The following is a 20,807-nucleotide window of genomic DNA, read 5'->3' on the forward strand; positions in this document are numbered from 1 at the left end:
CATTTCACACATTTTTACTTTATATTTCTAATACTTGGTAATTTTAAATACCAAAAGTACTGGGTTTAACCCTGAAATGATCTTAAAACACTTCTCTAACTGGCATATAATTATTTTCCATTAAACCATTGTTCTGTGACTCAAGAGTCATCTGATTTACATAAGTACTAGTTAAGCACCACAGAAATTCTAAAATATATAATTAGAATGTCACAAAGCAATTAATCCATCCTGTCAAAACAGAGATTATTTTAATTTCTATTTTACTTTTAAAAGAAATCCTATTTACTTTATTTTCTCTAATAGAAAAAAAAAATTAGTAGGATAAACTTACAATGTTCTTCCCCAATCAAACTTTAAAATGATTCTGGTCAACCACAAACTGACTCAAGTAATTGACTCAAGTAATTAAGTATTTTTCTGAATGTATTTTAGTGAAATATGTCTGACAACATACAATAATGTCATATAATAATTAGGTTACCGTTCTACAGAATTACAAATTATTTCACTGATTATTATTCTTACTCATGCACAGATAAGCAGGTATAAATTCTGTCCTTATAAATTATTCAATAAACTAGATGCATTTCTAGCATAAACAATTTTGTTAACAGCTCTTTCACGTAGGGTTAAAACATAACCATAAAAAGCTATTATTAAGTAACATATTCCACTAACCTGAATTCTCTCTCACACACACACACACACACACACACACAGACACACACACACACACACACACACACACACACAATTATGAGCTAGCTTTATCATTTTCAAACATCCTGACACTATTTCAAAAAATAAAGACAAAATCGTCTTTCAATTATTTTTTAAAATTTAGAAACATAAAACTTCAATTGTTTGCCAGCCATAGATTATAATACAGAAAACTTAAGATAAATACTATGAATATTATGAAGTTCAAATAAAATTCTAGCCTTAATTTATTGAAACATATTAATAAAGAATATATACACTGATTCCAAATGAAGAAGTGGAGTACTATGGTAGATTTTCTCAGTGACCTACCAAAAATTTCCTAACAAATAAATTAAACAATCATATGACTCTTAAATCTCTTAAATCTGCCATGCAGAGATATATAGCTGGTTCTCACAACTCATACTAGATCTTTTTACACTGTAAAGTCTTTCTTTTTTCACACTGATATTTTCTTTGTAACAAAATACTACCTAGTCAGATCCTAAAGTATGAATCTTTAGAAATGAGATTAGCAAAACAGTTTAAAAATACTTACTGTCTTGTTTCGTAATCTAATTATGTCTGAGACAGAGCCAGCGCCACAGTACTCCATAACAATCCAGAGGTCTGTGTTCTTAAAATAACTGCCATAGTACTTTACAACATATGGGCTAAAGAAAAATATATAGACCATTAAACTTAGTTAATTCCCAAAGAAAATTATTTCTTAATCCCAATACAAAGTATTTTCAACATTTCATAATGTTCCAATAAGTAAACTTAATGAGTAAACATCTATAGTACATCAAATTGTCTATATGTAGGGTTTACCAACTGTGCATAATTAGGCTTTAACTCATGGATGAAATTTAACAGGATTACAAATCAGAGGAGGCCCAAATGCTGAGTGATTCCCAACAAAACAAGGTTTTGTTTTGGCAAAGGACTTAGTGTATAACATAAGGAACAAATGAAAATATTTAACTAAAGCATTTTAAATATAAATCTTTAAGGGAGTTCACATTCAGTCAAATATTTTTTTAATGAATAAATGGGCTTTTTTTCAGTCTAATTATGTGTGTTTTTAATATGAAATTCATTGTCAAATTGGTTTCCATACAACACCCAAGTGCTCATTCCAACAGGTGCCCTCCTCAATGCCCATCACCCACTTTCCACTCCCTCCCACCCACCATCAACCCTCAATTTATTCTCAGTTTTTAAGAGTCTCTTATGGTTTGGCTCCCTCCCTCTCTAACTTCAGTCAAATATTAATACTCAACTTTAAAATATTCTATAATTCAACAAGGCCAAAAAATTATTTTTAATTCTCTTTTATTTGGGTCTTTAAAATCCAGAGATAAGTAATCACAACTATTTTTGCTTTAAATGCAGAAAATTAAAATTAACAATTTAAAATATTTTTAAACTGAAGTTTTATGCCTTTCAGAGCAGAATAAACTATGTTTCTAACCTGTTTTTAGGAAGACTTAGAGACAAGTAGTCATTTATTTCTTTAATATTTACCTAATATTTATTAAGGGCAAGCTATATACACTGATACGTAAAACATCTTGTCCAAGTCAAAGAGGCAGAGTATCCATATTCACAGAATACATAAAAAGATGAAAAATACAAGGTAGTATTAAGCTAAATCATATACAGCTTACATGCTACAAGAGCTAAAATAAGCAAATGATCATGGTAGAGCCAGCAGAAAAAAACTTGTACAAGGGGTGGTATTAAAACTTGTACAAGGGGTGGTATTTAAGGGGTATTTAAATGAGAGGATAAAACCTCAAATTATGGGTAGAGGAGAGATAAGAACATTCTAGAAAAAAGAAAGGCCATGTGTAAAGACACAAAATAGAAAAATCAAGAATGGCATGTTTAGGGCACAACTTGTTCAACAGATATTTCTATCTAGTAGCAGCTATCATGAAAAGTGGCAGAAATGGAAGATAAGACACATGAATCAAATTAGCAAAAAATAAAAATAAATGGAAAGTACTATAAAAGACGACATAAAGAGACCACCAAAACAAGAGGTCAGGAGAAGACTATCAGGGAAGACTTCTCAGTAAGGCCTTTACAATTTCAGCTAAGTCTTCAAATCAAGAGTAGAGCAGATTGGTTGGAGCTTAAGGGCTTAAATTAAAAAGGTAGCTACAAAGCTAGAATTCATTCCTGGGGTTTATCCTTCTGCTTGTCATGACCTCTTGCACAGATTTGCTTCCTAACTGGTCTCCTTGTCATAGTTTTCTACCCCATTCTAATCTTTGTTCCATATAGTTAACAAGGTTACCTTCCTTTAAAACAAAGGTAAAATAAACTGATCATACTGCTCTCCCATTTAAAAAAAAAAAAACCTTAAAAAAAAAACAAACTTCCAATCAATAGCTCTCCATTACTGAAAAGGTCTTAACTGCTTCATATCACACGCAAGACATTTCAACATCTACCTTTCTACCCATGTCTCTCATTATTTCCCATCTCACACCTTAAATTTGCAGACATACTCAACTTTGGTAGGCATTGGGAATGGAAAGTAAGTATCAGGAGTTCCTAAGTGTTCACTGAACCACTGAAGAAACAGGCTTGTTTACAAACAAATGAAACTAATCTATAGACCCAGAACTTCAACTTACGGGAAACATTAAAAAGCCTTCTCTACATACACTTCTTTGGGGTGTGAGTGCCTGTGTAGAAACCTTTACAGGGAGTATTGCTCTTACACCTGGCTGTGCCTCAGAAATACTTGTGGCCCAGGTCCCACACCTTAGGGGTTCTAATTCAGCAGGTCTTTTAAAAGCTCAATAGGTGACTCTGATATAGATTCAGAGTTGAACTTCACTCCAAAAGAATATCCTTCAAAGAACTTCTTTAAATATTAATTTTCTCATTCAGAATTTTGGATGTATTAACTGGCAACAAATTCAAGACTATGTTCACTGAAAGACACATAGAAAACATATGTTTTATCTTGCAATGCACTAAGTAATTAGCAGTCCTAAGGATAGGACTGACAGCCCTTACAAAAATTAGGGATTCTAACCTGGGCAGCTACCTGAAAAAGCAACTCTGTCTTTAGTGATAAGTCAAGAAAATGGCTTTGGGGAAAGGTAAAATGCTCCTCAAAAAATACTTTGTGGTTCACTCTAATACATAATCAAGTAGGTGGATCAAGGTCCAACAGTTCTATGCCATAAAACATGGCCTCAATAATTTTAATCTAAAAAAGTATTCAAGCAGATAGAGCTAAACGGTCACATTAAGGACACATACCCGAATATAGTTTCTAACATTCATTCAACATTCATTCATTGACCCTCTGCTTAAGCCGGATATTCAATACACAGTGGTGAACCACACAGACTCAACCCTGACTCTCAGAGAGCACACACCAGCATGAAAATACACTGGTATTAGAGAAGTCAGCTCACAAATAAATGTAATTAGTAACTGTGGTTAAAAAAATAAAATAAAATAAGAGGGCTGCCATGAGATAAACTGGCTGAGACTATATTTTGCATTCATCATCTCTCCAAATAAAACTTTCTAGGGGCACCTGGGTGGCTCAGTCAGTTAAGCGTCCGACTTCGGCTTAAATCATGATCTCATGGTTTGTGAGTTTGAGCCCCGTGTCGGGCCCTGTGCTGACAGCTCAGAGCCTGGAGCCTGGTTTGGATTCTGTGTCTCCCCCTCTCTCTGCCCCCTCCACCACTCACACTCTGTCTCTGTCTCTCAAAAATGAATAAACGTTAAAAAAAAAATTAAAAAAAAAAACTGTTCTAGCTCATATGAAAGAATGGCACAGAACCCATATACCACGGTAGTCCCTTAACTTGGGACTTTTACCTGCCTCCCCCAGAAAAAAAGAAGCTCTATGAGGTTAGGTGCCAATCTGGCTTGCTCTCCATTTTATCCTCAATATCTCTCTTTTTACAGGTACAAACATACAAATACAAACAAAAGCACTGAATAAGTGAACAAATGAATAATCACAGAAAAGCTAAGAGAAGGGACCTAATGTAGGCCTCCCCAAAAGAATAACATTTAAGGGAAGATTCAAAGGTTGGCTGGAAGTTAACCAGATAAAGAACATCCAGGCACCAAGAACTGTCTGTGCAAAGGCCTCAGGAGAAAAAGAGCAAATCATTCTCAGGGAATCAAAAGATCAGTGTACCTAGAATAGAATGAAGAATAAGATTTAACACAATAGTTGCAGATGGAGAAAGAAGCCTCATAATGAAGAGCCTCAAAACCAAGATAAGGGCTTTATTAGATATGCAAGAGATCTGAGAAGGAATTTTAAGCACAGCAATAACATGATCTAATTTATATTTTGTAAGATTTCTCTGGCTTCTGCATGAAAGCTAGATTACAGGAAAGCAAAACAGACACAGGTAGACCAATTAGAAGATTATGTTAATCTATGTATGCATGAGATCATAATAAGCATATCTTCTTATTTTCTGTATTTGTGATGCTTTGACAAGGACCTGCTGACAAGGCCTCCACTGTCCCTCTTAGGGTTAGCTAATTCCTAGAAATAGCACCTGTGAGCATACCTTTCCTATGCAATCAAACCAATCTGGAGTCCATACCCTCAACCACCGCCAGGGTCACTATTCCCCTAACTTCATCAACCCAGAGTCATGTACCAAACAAGTAGGGACTGCCCTACACCCAGTGAAATCATTACTCATTGAAATCATTCAAACCAACCAATCCTAGACCTCTTTACCCCACCTCATCCATTCCTTCCCATAGAATCACAATAAAGGCTCTTGCCCATGTTTTCCATGTTCTCCTTCTGCCTCCTATCTGACCCTGGTGCTTCCCTGTATAAGCTTCCTCTCCCCTTCTCACCCACTCTTGCACCGCAGGCTCCCTCCTCTTGGGGTAACAATTTATCTCCTGATCCATTGGTCTCACCACACCTAAACAATAATAAAACCTACATTTTTAAAAAGAGATGTTGGTGAATTGAAGGGAGAGTAAAAGAAAAAGCAAAGAAAACAAATTCATGAGATATTGTCAAGGTACACTCAACACAATTTGATAATGACATAGACTGGCAAGCTAAGAGACTGTAAGCCGGTTTTCTTCTATGTTGTGCACACTGAACATAAGCTTAAGACTGACATATTAAGATTAAAATTTAGGTGGCTCAGTGTGGTGAGCATCTGATTTGGCTCAGATCACGATCTCAGAGTTTGTGAGTTCGAGCCCTGAGATGGGCTTTGCACTGACAGCGCAGGGCCTACTTCGGATTCTCCGTCTCCCTCTCTCTCTGCCCCTCCCCGCTCACACTCTCTCAAAAATAAACAGTAAAAAAAATTTTTTAATAAAATCATTTTTAAAAGATTATAATTTAACGCTGTGATTTTAAAAAATTATATACACAGGTACTAATATGGTCAAAGAGTTCACGACCTGTGACTTCTAACTCAGTCTGTTTCCACTGACATAGACATCATTCATTTAAATTCATTCATCATTCATTCATGTATCATTTTATTATTTTTTTTAAGTTTATTCATTTATTTTTGAGAGAGAGAGAGAGAGAGAGAGAGAGAGAGCGTGAAGGGGGGGTTGGAGAAGAAAGAGAAGGAGACAAAGAATCCGAAGCAGGCTCCAGGCTCTGAGCTGTCAGCACAGAGCCCGATTCAGGGCTTGAACTTATGAACCATGAGATCATGACCTGAGCTGAAGTCCAACACTTAACCAACTGATCCACCCAGGCACCCCTATGTATCATTTTAAAATAATCAATGTTTACTAAACAATATAGATGGCCTAATGGCAGGAGCTAGGGAGACAAAGGAGTAAACTTCAGTGACTAAAAAAGGCAGTCAAGGCAATGGAGAACTCCTGAAGAAGTTTATGCAAGAATTTAAAGAGGATTACATTGTGCAGGACTGTCACGGGTCAAAGGGGTCACTGTTCATTTCAGCCAGCAAGGTAACAAACTATACAGTTATTTAGATTTCTTAACATGTTTTTTAACCACACATTGATTCTTAAACGCTAGAGGAGGCAGAGTTTCCATCAAAACACTAGCTCTACGCTATTTAATTTTAAGCAACACACAAAATTTTAATTCAGCCATAATTCCTAAGAACCTTGACTAAGGATGCTGCATGGGTTTATAGGACTTATGAGAATCCAGTAACTCTGTGTAGTCTTGCCATGGCTAAATAGTTAAATATGCCTTTAAAAATTCTATTGGGTGGAGGGACAAGGAAGACGCAAGTCAAATTACTGCATACACCAGGAAGCAAGGTGAAACACGATGCCTTGATTACTGGGGTGACAATCATAAGCCATATTCTACTCCTCTCTCCCGTGCCACCTCCTCACCGCTTCATTCTGTCCCGTTCATGTATGTCCCTTCCCCTATTTAACACCTTCAGCCCAATGAAACTATGTACCATCTTCCCCAACTTTTTTTTTTTTTTTGGCACATCCCATGCCTAATGACCATATTCTTTCCATTCCTGTCTCCTTTTCACATAGTAGTTTCACTACCCTAAAAATCCTCTGTGTTCCATCTATTCACCCTTCCTACCCTGCTAACCCTTAGCAACCAATAATCTTTTTATTGCCTCCTTAGTTTTGTCTTTTCTAGAATGTCATAAAGTGAGAATCATACAGTATGTAGCCTTTTCAAATTGGCTTCTTTCACTTAGTAATATGCATTTAAGTTTTCTCTATGTCTTTTCGTAGTTTAGTAAATCACTTCCTTTTAGTGCTGAAAAATATTCCATTGCCTGGATGTAACACAGTTTATTTATGCATTCACCTACTGAAGGACATCTTGGTTGCTTCCAAGTGTTTGCTAATTATAAATAAAGCTGCAATAAACATCCGTGTGCAGGTTTTATGTGAACGTAAGTTTCCAACTCCTTTGGATAAATATTAAGGAGTATGATTGCTGGATCATATAGCTAAAAGTAGGCTTAGTTTTGTAAGAAAATGGACAAACTGACTTCTAAACTGGCTATACCATTTTGCATTGCTACCATCAATGAATGGAAGTTCCTTTTGCTCCACATCCTCACCACTATTTGGTGTTGTCAGTGTTCCAGATTTGGGTCATTTTAACAGGTGTGTAGTGGTATCTCATTTTAATTTGCATTTCTCTAATGACATATGATGGGAAACACCTTTCCATATGCTTATTTGCCATCTGCATATCTTTCCTGGTAAGGTATCTATGAAGGCCTTTTGCCCATTTTTTACTTGGGTTGCTCATATTTTTGTTAAGTTTTAGGGATTCTTTGTACCTTTTTGATAACAGACCTTAACAGGTAAGCCTTTTGCAAATATTTTCTAAAGTCCTCCCATTATGAGCATGTGAAAATTAAAATACTAAGAAATGGCTATTTTTCATTACAGAAGTTTCACTAACATCCTTCTACCATCTTAACAGTGCTCTAAACTTAATAGGGGTAACACAGTGTTTTTACAAAGGCTATATGAATACTCTCCTATGAAAACTGAGCTGTTTCCAATATAAATCTAAATCACAGCAATTTATTTCTGGGCCCACCCAAAAATGAATATACATATACATGAACTAATACAAACTGCCAAAATTCATCACAAATCCTTCAGTATGGTGATTTTCAAACTTTTTTTGTGGGGGGGAAGGCCCTCACTAACAGTGTTTTAATGGAATTTTACCCAGAAACATCAGCAAATAGAACAGGCAGGAGAGGGACTACTCTGGTAGAAGCCTCTAAGCAGGCCAGCTAAAAATGTGCTATTCCCAACACATGGATTGCCTCTCCTCTTTGCCCCCCAAATCTAAGTAATTCTAAATCACTTAGTTTGGGTATAACCTCCCTGGAGTAGCTTTCCCTGAATCTCCAATGGTGAGGTGTTGGATATGTATTCCAACCTACATAGTTTCCCTAATTAGCCCATCCCAGCTCTTATCACACTGTATAAAACAGTCCATCCATTCATCTGCCTCTCCCATCTAACTGAAAGTCCCTCTAAAGTCTAAGACTCCTTCATTGTTGTATCTCCTGTGAGCAATGCATAAAGGCTCCCCTTACCAGTATGTACTCAATATATATTAGTTGAGTGCATAAATAAGTGAATAATTGTGTGCCTTGATGCATGTGGTAACAACACATTTCTCCTGGTTTACACAGGAGAAGTTCCATGAGTAGTGTAAGGACAAGGAATATAGGGGCCATATCAACTGTGGTTCCCTTGTCTCCAAATTACCTAGCACACAGTATTCCTAACTATTACTGACCAGCTCCTGCCTCCACCGCTAGCAATGCCTTGAGAGTGCTTCAGTCTGAAGTGCTGGAATCTTTCTGTAGATGCTGCTTTCTTCAGCACAGGCTAGAGTAGCAAATGTGTGTTCTTATGGCATCCCAGTCACTAACTAGCTGTGTGATTTGGGACAATTCATGTAAAATCTCTAGGCCCCATTTTCTGTATATGTAAAATTTTTAAGTTCTAAAATATGCTTTAGCACAAGGAGTCTTTTCCTCAAATAAAATTTTAGAATGAGCCCCAATATAGAAAAAAGATAAAAGCAATGGCTGAAGTTTCTCATTCTGCTCAATCCTTCACTGTTGGAGGAAAATACCCGCACCTCCTTAGAGCAGAATACATTTGCAAAACTCTAAATTAATAGACCCTACAGAGATCTAGCCTAACATTAACATTCTATGATTTATATATTCAACAAATATTTATTAAATGTCTACTCCGTGCCAAGCACTGGACTAGACACAAAAGATTCTGTAATAAACAATGTAGATGGGCTCCCTCAAATATTTATGCCAAAATGCAGTATTAAACACATGTTTAATATTCACTAAAATGAACAAAAAATTTAAACACCCTCTGGTCTCTTTTTATAGACAATTTGCCAAATGTTCATATAGCTGAATAGACCTTATTTTAATTTCAAAAATGCAAATCTCATTTTTTCTAAGTGGGAATTTTTCAATTTGTACTGTTCTCCTACAAATCATTTGTATGTTAGTTTCCTGATACCACATCTAAATTAACACTAGTAATTAGTAGCTAAAATGTAATGCTTGCCCTGTCATTTCCTGGTTTGTTTTTTTTTTACTTGTCCTTTTAGTATTTTTAGGATCTTTTAACCTACTAATTTTTCTGATTCTTCACTATTTCATGTGAACAGTGAATCTGAAAGTAAAATCCAAAAGGCATGAACTATTTTTTACCAGTAATTGTTCCATCATATTTCAGTCAACAAATATGAGACATTCTGCTATAAAGTGGTACAAAATTTCTAGAACTTTATTCACATTTCTTTCTCCTTTTATTCTTTACTCTTCTTTCTCCTGAGTAGTTTAAAATATATAATGACAAAGGACCAGATTTCCCTAGGGTTCCTTCAACCTACAACACTCTTCCATATTCCTTATTCATACCGTATCCATTCACATTCACTCAACAAAAAGTACAGTAGTGCTAGGCATTGTAACGTGCGGTAATATGAGTCCCTCTCAGGAAATGAAGAGAAGGATAAAGATAGTGAAGACATTTCAGAAGGAGAATCTATAAGATCGTGCCCTCAGAAGTATCAGAAAAGAAATAAAGATGACTCTCAATTTTGTTGTTGGGAGACTAAGTAGGTGATGATGCCATTAACAGAACAGGAACTGCAGAGGCTTCTCTGCAATAATTAAAAATTTGGTCTAAGAACATTTAACACGAAGTTCCTTCTGGGTATTCTCCAGTTGAGTCGCCCGGACTAGAATCAGTAATTCCCGTATTTGAGTAACCACTGTGTGGCAAGATCCAGGGCACTTACTAAGACATACTCCCAAAATCACAGAATTTAAGAGTCAGGTGACAGAGAATGCAAGTAAAAGTGTGCTTAAAAGAGAAACTCAGGTAAGACAGAAGACTGGAAGCACAGGCACAATTATAAAGGACTGTATATGCCATGCTTAGGAGGTTGGATCTATCCAGGCAATGGGAAAGCATTTAAGGTTTTAAACAAGGAATGGCTTAATTACATTTGCATTTTATTTTATTATTATTTTTTTTATTTTTTAAAAAATTTTTTTTTTGAACGTTTATTTATTTTTGGGACAGAGAGAGACAGAGCATGAACGGGGGAGGGGCAGAGAGAGAGGGAGACACAGAATCGGAAACAGGCTCCAGGCTCTGAGCCATCAGCCCAGAGCCCGACGCGGGGCTCGAACTCACGGACCGCGAGATCGTGACCTGGCTGAAGTCGGACACTTAACCGACTGCGCCACCCAGGCGCCCCAATTACATTTGCATTTTAGAAAGATCACTCCAGTTTTAGGGTAGAAAATGGGTTGGAAGAGTGAAAACTGAAAGCAAAAGAAACAAACAGGTAGCTGAGAAAGAAATGTGAGCAAGAGCTGATTGGTCCTAAGATGCACAAAGATTAGAGGAAGATGTGTATGATAGGTAATATTTGCAACCCTGCCTTTCCCAGAGCACACTCAAGTTAAAATCTCTAAAGGACAACAGCAGTCCCTAAACTACACTTAATCATAAGAATAAAGTAGTAATAGCAACATGCAAGTATTAAGCCCCTGATAGGCCCAACACTATTCTATGCTCAATCTTTCTTTTCTACAACAAACTGTGGTAACCATATTCTTATCAAATTACCAGATTAATAGTAAGGTGTGGGAAAACTTTGAATTACATATTTTTATCTGGGAGCTGAGGAATGTATTTTTTTCTATAACCACTTGAATTTCCAGTTATACAGCCTTTATGGAAAATATATAATCTAAATATGTAGTACACAATAAGGAAAAGCAAAACTGAACAGACTCAAGCAACAAAGTTCTTCTATGATTATTCAGTCACCTCATTAGCCAAAGGGCTTATAATATATGGACCTTATACACTTTTGGAAGAGAAAGTTTTTCATAGACCTTTTACTATTGGGCCCTGATCGGATTAGAGGTGACAATGTGTCCAGATTCCCCTGAGTCATCAGCTGTAATATACCATGTGGCTCAATCAATTTTGATGATTAAAACATAAGTTGAGGGTTTCTGGGAAAGCTCTTTCCTGCCTTTTCCCTTTTTTCTTCTACTGGAACATAAACATAAGGCTGGAGCAAGAGCAGCCCTCTTCGAACCACAAGATAATAAGCATGAGGACACAAGCCACGTAATAAGGATAGCACAGTATAAGAAAAAAAGTCTGAGTCTGAGACTGTGGTTACTTTATGCTGCTATACCAACCCTACCTGGAAACCACTGTAAAGGGAGAGTAATGAAATCCCTCTTCAACTAAGTAACTATAGGCTAAACATAGTCCTAATTCATAAACTCTGCGTTTCTGACCAAACTACTTAACAGGGCACATAAGACACTTCACGGTCAGCTCCATTTCCCTATCCCATTTCACCCCAATCTCTGTCTCATGCCTTCCACTCCGGTAATTCTAAACCTTGTCGGAACAGCACATACCAGTGAGCTGATTTTCACCTGTCTACCTATAATTCTCTTTACTCTCTCTCATCCCTCCATTTCTCCACAATTTTAGTTAACTCTTCCTCAGCATGCCAGACTTCATAACTCCTGGCTGGGAGTTAAGGTACCCTGCCTCCTTGCTCTCACATCACCCCATGCACCAGGGAGTACAGGGACTGTGCTGTATTATATAGCTATTTATTTAAGTATCTGTCTTCCCAACTAGATCACTAGCCCCTCAAGAAGAAAAGCAATAGTTTAGTTCTTTTGGTATTCCTGGACTCTGGCATAGTAGCAGCTGGCCCACCAGCAATGCTCAGTAAATGTTTGTTGAATGAATTAGAGTTACATAAAACATGGCTGTTTTTAATTAGTAAAAACAACTATATAAAAAAGACTGTTAAATGATCCCCCTTCACATTAAAAAATAATTTTCACCCATAATTTGCCCTGAAAATAAGAAAATGGCTTAAGTATTTTCTGCCACCATATGTTGCTTTATAAGATTATTTCCCCCTTAGAACTGTAAGTCCTAAAGACAACACCACAAAACTATCCTTATCTTCCTTGAAGGATTAGTCTCACTTCAGATGGAAAGTCAGAAAGCTAACCAGATGTCCAAAGAATACATTTTCTTACATATTATTAGCAAAACTCATCAGAATGAAGGTAAATAAAGAAATAAAATCTCTTCATACCTGTCACATTGTTGCATTATGGAAATTTCTTTGATTATTTCCTGAAGATCCGACTCAACAGGTACTTGTTTAATTGCCACAACCTGACCAGATTCCTTATGTATTGCTTTAAATACACTTCCGTAAGACCTAAAAGAAACCAAGACGTTTATTTTTTTCCTTTCAAACATCATAGGTATTAGAGAAAAAGTCTACTATGAGTGAGTTTTTGCATGTAGTTTTTTCTGGTTTAAAACACTATTTAATGGTGATAACTCAAAGTAAACAAATAAGAAAAGTGAATTATACCTTAGCTTTAATGCTTCAATTATATACTTAAAATCTACTAAAATCATCAAGTTCATATATAAAGATTTGCTTTTTTCCTTATGAATGAAAGAAGTAGACTTACGGTTTGTCAACTCAAACAAATGCAGCATTAAGAAGATATAAATGAAAATTAAAAGAATGAAATATAGAACAAAAACAGCCAAAGTCTCAAGTTAGGGGAAAAGGCCTATCTCACCTTAAGCATAATCATCCCCAAAATATCAAAGCCCCATGCCTGTTCAGACCGAATAAAAGCAAAATGAAACCCTCAGCTGAGGACAACATTATTACCAAAGTTAGAGAAGCAAGGAATCTGGTTTTCCCTTTGTCATACATCCAAGGTCTCCTCAAATGCTCCTCCTCCTCCTCAAGAGCAAGACCACACACTTACAGGTAAATCAAAGGAGTAATAGGATCTAATGGCCCCCTGCCCAAAAATCATCTCTGCTACAACCCTTGAAACTTTGCCAATTAAATATTTATGTGTTTTAAAGTGCAAAACAACGAGAGAGGGAAGCCATGTGTACTCTGGTATGAATTAGAAGACAAAGTAAACATTGCTACCACTTTCTTTTCTTACAGTAAGCCAGGTACTAGGATTAGTGTTTTACATGCATTATCGAATTCGACCCTCTCAACTGTGAGGTAAAATACTACCACCAACATTTTATAAATGAGGGAACAGAGACTCAGATACTGAATTTAAACATATAATTTAACAAAGAATTTAAACATATAATGATTCCAAAGACCATACTCTTCCCACTGAATCATTTCTGCAGAGGAGAAAGAAGAGCAAGTCATTGAAAGACATGGCACGTTTCCTAGTATTAGAAAGCTATGCAGAATCACTTTCCACTTTATAATCTTTTAAAATAAGTGAAAAATAAGTGATAAACAAGCTACCCTAATAAAATGAATTTTATCCTATCCTCTGTTTCTTTAAGCTTTCCGAAGTAATTTCTTTAAAAAAATTTTTTTTAACGTTTATTTATTTTTGAGACAGAGAGAGACAGAGCATGAACGGGGGAGGGGCAGAGAGAGAGGGAGACACAGAATCAGAAGCAGGCTCCAGGCTCCGAGCCATCAGCCCAGAGCCCGACGCGAGGCTCGAACTCACGGACCGCGAGATCGTGACCTGAGCTGAAGTTGGACGCTTAACCGACTGAGCCACCCAGGCGCCCCCCGAAGTAATTTCTTTAATTTGATACTCAAAGACACCTTTGTGTGTATGTAGTCCTAATTTATGCACGTAAAAATACACACACACACACACACACATATACCTCCCCCCTTAAACATCATATATGTATGTATACATATGTATGTATATAAACATGCAGGTGTGCATGCATACATATATATATATATATGTGTGTGTATATATATATATATATGTATGTGTGTATATATATATATATATTCCCTCAAAAGCCAATACAGAATTCAGTGATGGGTTATCTACTGCGAATGAACACCATCACTCTCTTCTAAAGTCTCATTACTGCAAAAGAGAAGCTGGGAACCACATTTCCCAGAATTCCTTTCCTTGAATGGAACCTAGTTAAGCGTCTGACAATGAGAAGAATATGCACGAAATCTGAACGGCAAAAAGTTGAGGAGAACCATCATTCTCCAGATGTAGTTGGAGCAGATGCACTGACAAATATGACATATACGGTGGCTTCCTGCTGAGTTTTTGATGACCAATACATGTTGCTACAGAATAAGAGAGTTGGTGGGAGCTTCTCAAAGATTCTTAAGGATTCCAGTAGATTCCCAGTGAGCTTTTAAGAAACACTCATTTCAGTGTTTCAGGCAGAGATGTTTAGTGTTGGCTTCTCTGACCTTCATTAGCAGATTGGATGACCTCTGTATCTGCGGCCCTTCAACAAGTCATTTGAGCTCCTAATTTTATAATAAACTCTCTATAACCAGAGTACATCAAGGAGCTTTTCTTTTCCTGATCAAACCCTGCTACCAATAGTTTTTGGCATAGTAAGTGGTTCCAAGGGAAAGATCTTAACGATAAGAAGCTTGAATTAGTTCTTTCTTAGATCTGAAGACAGTAATGGCTTCAATGCAAGTACAAATAGAATATTGACAGTCTATGGCATTCACTGGCAAAACAATTATTTAAATTATTACCCTTAGTTGCCTAAAGAGTAAGTAAAGCTTTAGAAGACTGAGTACCTGTGTCATTAGAACGTTACGATGAAAATAAGAGTACAAATACTATAGAACAGGCTATATTGGAAATATACTATAGAACAGGCCTACATTGGAAAAGTTACATAACAAATACGACAAGCTCAGAGCTTAAATTTCCAGCTCAAGACTGAGAACCAGAAAACTTCTGAATGCCCCAAAAGAATTTTTTAATTCTTATAGGCACAGGGCTGAGACTTCTGAAAATAAACTCAAGGTCCAATCTATGCTAGAAGCTGAATTACACTGCAAACTAAATTCACAACATCACCAGGTCTATTCTGTTAAAGTTAGACTTTTAACTATAAAGAGAGGTATCCAGTGAGTTGGTAATGAGACACTGAAGTAGACATTTATTAATCTGAGTACCTTGAACCCCCCAAACCTACCAAGCCTCCCTTGCCAACAAAAGCAACCCTATTCCCCAGTGGGAGAAGGGGAGCCTCACAATGCCTAAAGACTCCATAATGACCTCACCTGAGGCAGTCACTTTTCAGGGGAATGTAGATCCTCCTCCATCACCTCTCATTGCTTCCAGTCCTATAACTACACTCAAATCCCCAGACACCAGAGGGATGAATATAAAATCTGATGCAACAGCACCTTGCTTTTTCATACCAAAAAAGTTTTAAGATTATTGTCAGTTTTTATCAGAATTCTAAAGAATATGTATGGGAATAGATTCCAAGATTTCTAGGGAGAAAGGAATTCACAGATATGGATACAAGACCAGAAATTCCAGACCCAGTGTGTTATCTCAAACAGTTAGGAGTATGCTCCCAACAGTATGCTCAGCTAGTTAACTGAAACTTGGACTCTAAAGTGGCCAACAGAGAAATGCCAGAGATCCTCAGTATACATTAGAGAAAGGAGACCAAAGGTTCAAGTAGATAAGATACTGGAATGGATATATTATATTTGACTTGTTCACCGAACTCCTACTATGTTCACTGAGAGGGTCCAGAAGATACTCCCCTTACTAGCATCCTTGGAATCTCTATAGTGCAGGTCAGCGATAACAGAGATGCCAACAGTGAAATGGGCTCCCTAATTTTAATGAGAGATAGGATCCATAAAGAAGTGAAAAGAACTAGCAAAATCTTTCTACCAGAGACAAAGCAGGCATGAAAATCATAATGGGTAGCAAAGTAAGGCTGAATTTTCTTTTTTTTTATACATTTAAGTTTGGATATTAAAATTATGCTGGCTTCATAAAAATAACTGCAGTTATGTGCCCTTTAAAGACTTAGCTTTTTTTTTTTTTAGTAAAATGCATATAACATAAAATACACCATTTTCAACACTTTTAAATGTACGATTCAGTGGCATTTAGTGCATTCTTAATGTTGTATCATCATTACTTCTGTCTAGCACCAAATCATTTGGAATCTCCTTTCTGGTCTCTGGACTTATCTATTCTGAATTCTTCATATAAATGGAATCATGTAATATATGGCTTTTGTATCTGGCTTCTTTCACTAAATAGAATATTTTCAAGGTTCATCCTACTGTAGCATGTATCAGTACGTCATTCCTTTTAATGGATAAATAATATTCCATTGTACAGATATATCACATTTTATCCATTCACCAGTTGATAAACATTTCCACATTTGGCTCTTGTGAATACCAGTGCTATGAGCTGGTATCTTTTTTAATTAACAGAGATCTATCTTTCCATCTTTTCCATGGTAAATGATCTATTTAAGATTTACTTTTTTGAGGATCAATTAATATTATTATATATTTATATTTTATTATGAAATTTATAGAATTTACATTATGAAAACATCTACTTTTGGATTTTCAAATGAGTTGTCATTAGAGCAACATATAGTGGCCTCTAAATTCTTCAAACTGTTTCTCTTATTCCAAATTTTTTATCATTTTGCTCTTCTTTCTTTAGTCAAAGTCAGAAGAGGTTTAACTATTTTATTGATCTGCTCTAATAGTTTTTGTATTAATCATTTCTAAATTTTATTTTCTATTTCATTAATTTCAGCTTTTTCTTTTATGAATTCTCTTTTCCTAATTTTTTGGGTACATCTTATTATTTTTCTAAGTTCACCGTGTAAGCACTAAGTTCTTTTCTTTTGGTATTTCTTTGTTAGTAATGAAGGAATTTAAAACTAAATGTTTTCCCCTAATTACACCTTCTCTGGATTCCACAGATATTGGTATGATTTGTTCTCTTTTTCATTTTCTAAATAATTCATAGTTTCCTCTTTAATCTATAGGTTACCTCAGACTATGTGTACTAAATTCCAACAAGTATGGGTTTTATCATATTGTAATTATTTCTTTCTAATTTTAACAAACTATAATCAACAGTGAGACATACAAAATCTTTTTTTTTAATGTGTTAGTTTTTTAATCAATGCTTTATGAACACACCAAAAAAAGGAGGAATGCCAAAATATATGTTGTAATACAAGCACAGATATACACTGTATATTTATAAATATAATCAAGTTTGTTGATTACAATATTTAGATCCTCTATGTCTTTTTTTCTATTACTCTTGTCCAATTCTTAAAGAGATTTATGAAAACCTCCCATCTGAATATACTTTTATGAGACTCCCCTGACATTTCTAACAGCTTTCCTTCACAAATTTAACTGTCATAGTGACTGGCACATATACGTTTCATATAAATTGTCTTATATGCCACTACCTTAAGTCTCTCATTATTCTTTATTTGGATATTAACCCCTCTTTATTCACTTCAGATCTTTTAACTTTAACTAATTTACCTGATAAAAATATTGCCACTCCTATTTCTTTTTATTTTTATTTGTAGGATTATCTCTTTCTTATCGGCATCTCTAATAGGAACTATCCCTATATTTCTACCCTACAGGCCTCTTATAAATAGCATATTCCTAGATTTTTGCATTTTAATTGACCCTACTAGTTTGTCTTTTAATGGGATAACTGACATTTAGTGAACAATATATTTCATTTTATTCCTTCCAACTTACATTTAGCTTATTATTTTACATTTTTGTTTCCTCTATTTCCTTTTCCTCGCTCTCACTGGTTTACACCATTTTAATTGTTTTATGCCTTTCATCATTTTGAAAGTTCTTTTATACTCTGCCATTTCATTAAATGTCCCTATGTGCTAAAATTGAAACATTTCTCTACTATTATTTTAAATCATATTAACTATTCCTCTGTCTCACTGAGACACTCTATTTACAATCTATTACTCATTTTTTCCCGAGTAAAATGAGTCCCAACATCCTGAAAGATGGTCTTATGTTCACTTGCCTAACAAAGTCAAAACCTTTCAAGCTTATTAATAAGAACACCAGACAGAACAAATTAACAAACCTTGTGAGTCACTTTATGGCACATTTCTTGCCTTTCTTATATATATATATATATACATATACATATATATATATATATATATATGTATGTGTGCATATGTGTGTGTGTGTGTGTGTGTGTGTATCCTACTTCTCTGAAAAACACAATTACTAGATTTAGCACAATCCAGTATTTTCAAATTCATATTGACTGCTACAAAGTATATTAATTTTAATTACTACTACTATTTTTTTCTTTCCACTTTTATTGAGATATATCTGACATATATAATATTGTAGTAGTTTAAGGTGTACAACATAATGATTTAATGTATGTATATACTACAAAATGATTACAAGTTTAGTTGACACCTAACAGCTCACAGAGTCAGAAAAAAGTTTTTTCTTATGATGAGAACTTTTAAGATCTACTCTCTTAGCAACACTGAAATCTTTAATATAGCATTGTTAACTAATCACCATGCTATATATGTACATCCTTGGAACTTATTTATCTTATAACTAGAAGTTTGTACCTTTTGACCCCCTTCACCCATTTCTCCCACTCCCCGTTATCCTCTCTCTGGAAACCACCAATTTGTTCTCTGTTTCTATGAGCTTGGCTTTTTAGATTCCACATATAAGTGAGATCATACAGTATTTCTCTCTCTCTGACTTATTTCACTTAACATAATGTCCTCTTTATGACCGAATAATATTCCATTATATATATGAATCTTCCTTGACTTATACGGCAGCTATGTCCTGATAAATCCATAGTAAGTTCAAAATATCTTAAGACGAAAATGCATTTAATATGTTTAACCTACCAGACATCCACAGCTTAGCCTAACCTATCCTAAATGTGCTCAGAACACTTAACGTTAACCTACAGCTGGGCAAAGTCATCTAACACAAAGCTCGTTTTGTAATAAAGTGTTGAATATCTCATGTAATTTGTTGAATACTACGCTGTAAGTAAAAAACAGAATGGTGGTATGAGTACAAAATGGTTGTAAGTGTATTAATTGTTTACCTTCATGACTGCGTGGCTGAATAAGAATTGTGGCTTACTTCTGCCGCCTACCAACGTAAGAAAGGTTATGATACTACATATCATTAGCCCAGGAAAAGATCAAAATTCAAAATTTGATATATGGTTTCTACTGAATGCATATCACTTTTGCACCATCATAAGTCAACCCAGATAAATTGGGGACCATCCATATATACCACATTTTCTTTACCCATCTGTATATACCATATTTTCTTTACCCATACAACCATCAATGGGACACTTACATTGTTTCTATGTCTTGGCTGTTGTAAATAATGGTGCATTGAACATGAAGATGCAGGTATCTCTTCAAGATGATGGTTTTGCTTCCTTCACATACATATACCCAGAAGAGAGACTGCTGGATCATACGGTAGTTCTATTTTTAATATTTTGAAGAACGTCTATATTGTTTTCTATAGTGGCTGCACCAATGTTCATTCCCACCAACAGGGCACAGCAGTTCCCTGTTCCCCACATTCTCACCAATACTTGTTATTTCTTGTCTTTTTGGTAAGAGCCATTTTAACAAGTGTGAGGTGATAGCTCATTGTGGTTATGATTTACATTTCCCTGATGATTAATGATGTTGAGCATCTTTTCTTGCACCTGCTGACCATCTGGATGTCTTCTTTGGAAAAACATGTATTCAGATCCTCTATCCATTTTTTAATTAAAATGTTTGGGTTTTTTGCTATTAAGATGTATGAGTTCTTTATATGTTTTGGATATTAACCCCTTATCAGATATATTACTTGCAAATATTTTCTCCAATTCTACAGGTTGCTTTTTCATTTTATTAATGGTTTCCTTCCACTGCAGACATTTTTTAGTTTGACACAGTCCCACTTACTTGTTTCATTTTTGCCTCTGTTACCTTTTCTTTGGGTGTCAAATCCAAAATGTCATGTCAAGACCAACGTCAAGGAGTTTACTGCCCATGTTTTCTTCTAGGAGTTTAAGTTTCAGGTTTTACATTCAAGTCTTTAATCCATTTTGAGTTGATTTTTGAGTATAAGACAGAAGCCCAGTTTCATT

At 35.5% G+C, this 20,807-nt stretch overlaps 1 protein-coding gene across 1 annotated transcript in view; it reads right to left on the reverse strand.

The window, feature by feature from the left end:
- The window catches only part of STK3 (serine/threonine kinase 3), a 282,030-nt gene that overhangs the window by 225,045 nt on the left and 36,178 nt on the right, over nt 1-20,807 (reverse strand). The window contains 2 exon segments of the mRNA XM_047842418.1: nt 1,265-1,379; nt 12,881-13,009. Of these exon segments, the coding sequence (XP_047698374.1) occupies nt 1,265-1,379; nt 12,881-13,009 (244 nt within the window).

The sequence above is a fragment of the Prionailurus viverrinus genome, chromosome F2, assembly GCF_022837055.1.
Source record: "Prionailurus viverrinus isolate Anna chromosome F2, UM_Priviv_1.0, whole genome shotgun sequence".
Classification (NCBI taxonomy): Eukaryota; Metazoa; Chordata; class Mammalia; order Carnivora; family Felidae; genus Prionailurus; species Prionailurus viverrinus.